The sequence below is a fragment of the Acyrthosiphon pisum genome, chromosome X (assembly GCF_005508785.2).
Source record: "Acyrthosiphon pisum isolate AL4f chromosome X, pea_aphid_22Mar2018_4r6ur, whole genome shotgun sequence".
Classification (NCBI taxonomy): domain Eukaryota; kingdom Metazoa; phylum Arthropoda; class Insecta; order Hemiptera; family Aphididae; genus Acyrthosiphon; species Acyrthosiphon pisum.
Window position 1 is genome coordinate 132,343,111 of NC_042493.1, and position 5,139 is coordinate 132,348,249.

At 24.5% G+C, this 5,139-nt stretch overlaps 1 protein-coding gene across 1 annotated transcript in view; it reads right to left on the bottom strand.

The window, feature by feature from the left end:
• Positions 1-2,055: 2,055 nt before the first annotated feature.
• LOC100158956 (plastin-1-like) overlaps positions 2,056-5,139 on the bottom strand; it is a 10,009-nt gene continuing 6,925 nt past the window's right edge. The window contains 5 exon segments of the mRNA XM_008184046.1: positions 2,056-2,235; positions 2,316-2,569; positions 2,913-3,052; positions 3,553-3,691; positions 4,293-4,592. Of these exon segments, the coding sequence (XP_008182268.1) occupies positions 2,056-2,235; positions 2,316-2,569; positions 2,913-3,052; positions 3,553-3,691; positions 4,293-4,592 (1,013 nt within the window).

Here is a 5,139-nt window from a genome sequence, read left to right on the forward strand (position 1 = left end):
AATAAGCCGTATTACTTGAAGAACAAAAGTGTAGATTTTATTTGTATAAAATTCGGATACGAATGCAAAATATAAAATCGAACCAAGTCCAAATTAAATAATATTTGTGAAATAAATTGATAACATAAAATATAACCGATAACTTTTATCGTATATTTATGTTATCCAAATAATAAAAACAATGCTACATAAATAAAATTCTTCTCTATGGGTTGTAAAATTTTGTTTATTCTATTACAAATATGATGCGAGAAATGTTGTCCCGCGCGAAACAGTTTTTACAACGGAATTACGAGTGATGTGGCGTCTTCTTAAAGAAAAAAATATCAAGAAGTAATATAATACCGAATTCGCGCAAGTCACACACACTTACACATTTAGGTCAACATCTTTCTCATTTCTATAATACAGATTAAGAAAATTGTAATATAATTACGTATTTATGACGAAACAACTAGGGTATTAGGTTTGACCATTCAATCGATTAAAAAAATTTCCGTATAAATTAACATTTATGTACCTACCTAACAATAATTATTATTATTATAAATAGGTTCATTGCAAATTCATGAACTTACAAAAATAAGAAAAGTGTAATATAAGGGTAATATGGCTTTAACAATTGACCCAGAATAATTAGCCTACTCACATTTTTTCATATTCTAATGGGTAATAAACTATGATCAAAATTAATGTGAAATGGTTTTTATAATAATATTGTGTTAAATGCATTAATAAAATATAGGCCGAATTTCAAAAATATAAACCTATTTACGTCTTAATAGTTATAAATCAAATAATTATTATTAATTTCCCCTTAATCATCAAAAGCTAAACTAGGAGGTACATGGGGTGACTTTGCACCCCCAAAATAAATTATTTAACTGTTTCTTAAAATATTCATAAACCTTTTAAAATTCAACTGTAATTCTTAATTTGTTTTTATTTAAATTAAATAATTATTTTATACTGCCTATGATAAAATATATGGTAAATATCATTAGATGAATACATGTATTTGGTTTTAAGAAAACAATTTTTGTTGCTACATTGGTACGATTATTATTTATTATAGATAATTCTACAGTATATGTACTGAACTATTATATTATACAAACAGTATACTGTAAAAAATTTAACTTTATTGAATAACATTTTGTTTTTTTTGTATAATTGTTTACAAAGTGAAAACTACAAAACCTACATTCGATTTTATACATATTTAAAAACAAATTCAATTAAATGTAAACACTGACATTTAATTGAACATTTGAACTTGCTCGCTGGTTTTAAGTTCCAGTAAGTTGATTTGACGATCAAATGTATAGGTACTATGTAATTAAAAAAGTAGAAACTTCTAAGCACCAAAATATGCAATGTTAGACAAATGCCCAAACCAATCATCCACTTTTTGTCCGAGGTTATTTCTTCTTGTAATTTTTATAGAAATACTTTCTTATATTTTGTTCTTTTAATGCTATTTTTATCATAGACAACTTCTAACCATATTTTAGTAGTCTGATGACCACAATTTCAAAAAATGAAAACATTTTGTGGGATACATAATATTGCTACTAATCAAATTTATTTCAATATTAATGTATATTTGTCTGGTATATATTATATTAATACTAATTATTAAATATAATATGAGATGGGAATCTTACCGCAAATTTTTTTCGGTAAATTTTACGTAAATGTATGTACATTTTTTAATACTGTATAATATTTTTATTTAATAAATTTAATACAAACTCAATAACATTTTTATAACTAATCTAACCGTAGTTTTTCTTTTTGAGAATATACTGTATATGTTTAATTAAATAGGTATTTGGAAAATTAAAGTTAATTTTATGTTACTTAATACCCATTACATAAATTTAAATAAATTTATAAAAATGTATTATCTACAGCCAACATGTTATGTTTAAAAGTGCTGATTTCCAAAAATAAAAATTAATTGTTCTATATAAAATAATTTATACAAATATTTATGTATACATGTTCTAAACTGGAAATGAAAATTTCTAAGAATAATAATACATAATTTGGTTACGAGTCTGATTTTTCAGTTATGGCCATGTAAGGAACATAATCTATAGCCATAAGACATGCAAAGAGTGTCATCAACATTTTTGGTTTTACTTCGGTAATATCTTCTGGTAAAGCATACACTCTAGCACCCGTCTTTCTGGCCATTGATATTGCATATTTAGCATTAGCTAAATTATCCTAAAAAAAATGATTCAATTTAGTTATAAATCAAATATTCAAAAGCAATTTTTGATAATTATTTTTATTAATAATATTACCTCAGCGTCACCTTCCTTTTTAATTACATCATAATTAATGGTGCCTGGTTTTATTGCATCAATTAAATCAATAACAATTCGCCCATCAGCTAATGCACGATCTTGGAATCCTTTTAAAGTTGAAGATTTATTGGCGTTTTGTAACTTGTTGTTAACCCAGGTAATAATTTCTTTTTCGATCATTGGACTTCCAGTTTTAGCAAGTTGAGTTAAGACTGATAAAGTATATGCACGCATTAGTTGCCAAATTAAAGCTATAAGAAAAAACATAAAAAATTGTTTGATCAATAGCTTATAGTTATGCTTCATATTAAATAGTTAAAAATTTTAGTAAAACTGAAATCAAAAACACTGAACAATTTTTTATTTATTATATCGGTCACGGCAGATATGCATTACCGATACCATCAAAAATAATATACAGATAAGACATATTAACAACACAATGGCTTATCTGTGTATTTTAATATCAATGACGTTACCCTTAACAATTAAAATGCTGGTATAATCGCAAAAAATATGAAATATGTCATAATGTTAACTTTGACCCTTTTTTATTTTTTACTGTACCAACAATTATTTATTTATTTTGCTCACCTAATGTAAGTGTTGCATTTCCATAATTTAAATCTTGTCCAGCAATACCAACTAACGAAAACCTTAATTGACGACCCAACTCAACAGCATAGTTGCAATTTTCCAATTTTTCCATAAATTTTCGCAGTTTAGAAAATTTTCTACATTATAAACATATTGATGTTTGAATTACTCATACTATATTATAATTGTACAAAAGCAAAGGATGTCATTACACAATTTGTTTTCTCTCTGACATTTTACATAAAATTAACGTTCAGCAGAACGTAATTACTGAGAACAGTATCGTTAGCTTTAATATTAAGATTGAATTATTCAATTAAACATTTTCAGCGATACATTAGTACTTTTTGATTGTTATATTTTACAGTTTTATACTCATAACTCGCATCAAAATTGAAATATTATGAAAAATCCAATAAACACAAATAATATTCTTAACTTTGAGTTGGATAATAGGTCAATTCATTCTAAAATAACAAGAATGGTTTGGTTCAATGCAAATTGACCATGTTATGCATGATTCACAGAAAGTAAACTTATTATGCGCTAACATCATCTTATGTGAATTTGAAATGTATAACAATTTATTTATTTAATTTTAAGATTTCAAGCGAAATTTAAATTATAATTTTTTTACCTGTGTACTTTGGACCAATTAACAATTCCTGGTTTAATAATATCATACAATTGAAATATTATGAGACCATCTGCCAAATCTGAATAAAGCCAATTAACATGAGGTGTTACACCCATAGAATTCATCCAATTTCTGTATGCTATAATAAAAATTAGAGAATTCATTACATAATACGAAAATGAAATAAAAAGACTAATCAACAGTATACCAGGTGATTCTTTTATCATTATACTCGTTATACTAATAATTTCAAAAAGTATAAATGTTAAAAAAAAAAAAAATACTTTATTTCTAGTCTCTAAAAACAATGTTTTTAAGAAATATGCAGTTATTTAAATATTTTTATCCTTAACATTTTTGTAGATTTTTACTTATTTGAATGACAACACACAGTTTTAATTTCACATTTCAAAGCAGAATATTTTTCTTAAGTATTTAGATACATGAAAATCAAAATTAGGAAGAGTAGTTTATGATAAAGTATCAAAATACTCAGAAAAATATTCTGCTCTAGAAGATGAAATTAAAATTGTGTGTTGTAATTCAAAAAAAGTAAAAAACTTAGAAAAATATAATTATTTAATAAACCCATTATTTTGTAACCACTTGAAACCGTGTAAAAAATATATTTTCAAATAAAATAATACTTTTTGAATAATAGGAGTCCTATGTTTAATGAATCACTTGGTATATAAATCTGAGTTTCAAATATAAATCTTATTAAAAAAATAAAAACTAACTTTTTTCTTCTCTTGTTTCTTCAATTGATTCTAATCTTGCAATGTCTCCTTCAGGTTTGTCTAATCCTGGATGATTGTTAAACAAATTAGCAACAAATGCAAGATTTAATTTGTATACACCATTCACAACATCAGCGGGTGTAACAAAACTTCGACAACCTAACTTAGCTGCTTGCTGCAACATTATATCAGCTCTTTTGTTCAAATCCGGTTCCTTTATAGACAATAAATGTAATTTAATGATCCAATGATTTGTATACTCAATGAAAATGTTGGTTAATTAATCAAAATTAAAACATAGTTAATAACTAGGGGTCTTACTCTTAAATGAATACAAACATAAGTGTACATGGATATCGTGAAGACGTATGATTAATAATTATATAATATGTGAATTAATAAATGCTAAAACACTATCGGAATCATATTCACATGAATTTGTTATTCATAAAAATAATTTTCAATTATATCAACTGAATATTTATATTATTTATATAAAAAACAGTTATTAATTTTACAAAAAAAATATTATTGTTAACTAATGATTTTTAGATGGTGGTCAGATATTACATTATAACCTAAGTAGTTATACTTTATGTTATTGGTTATTAAATCAATCTATATTAATAATATGAGTAAAATCATCTTTAAATATAATAATAGAAAAATAAGTACTTAAGTAAAGACGTAAATATGTGAATAATATTATAAATTCACGGAAAATTTTAAGTAACAGGTCTTATAAATCGAACATTAATTTCACGTGAAAATGTAAAGCAAGTACACATGAAAACAGTTCAATTTTAAATATTTTAAATATCACTCAATGAAAGAATATTATGTTTCT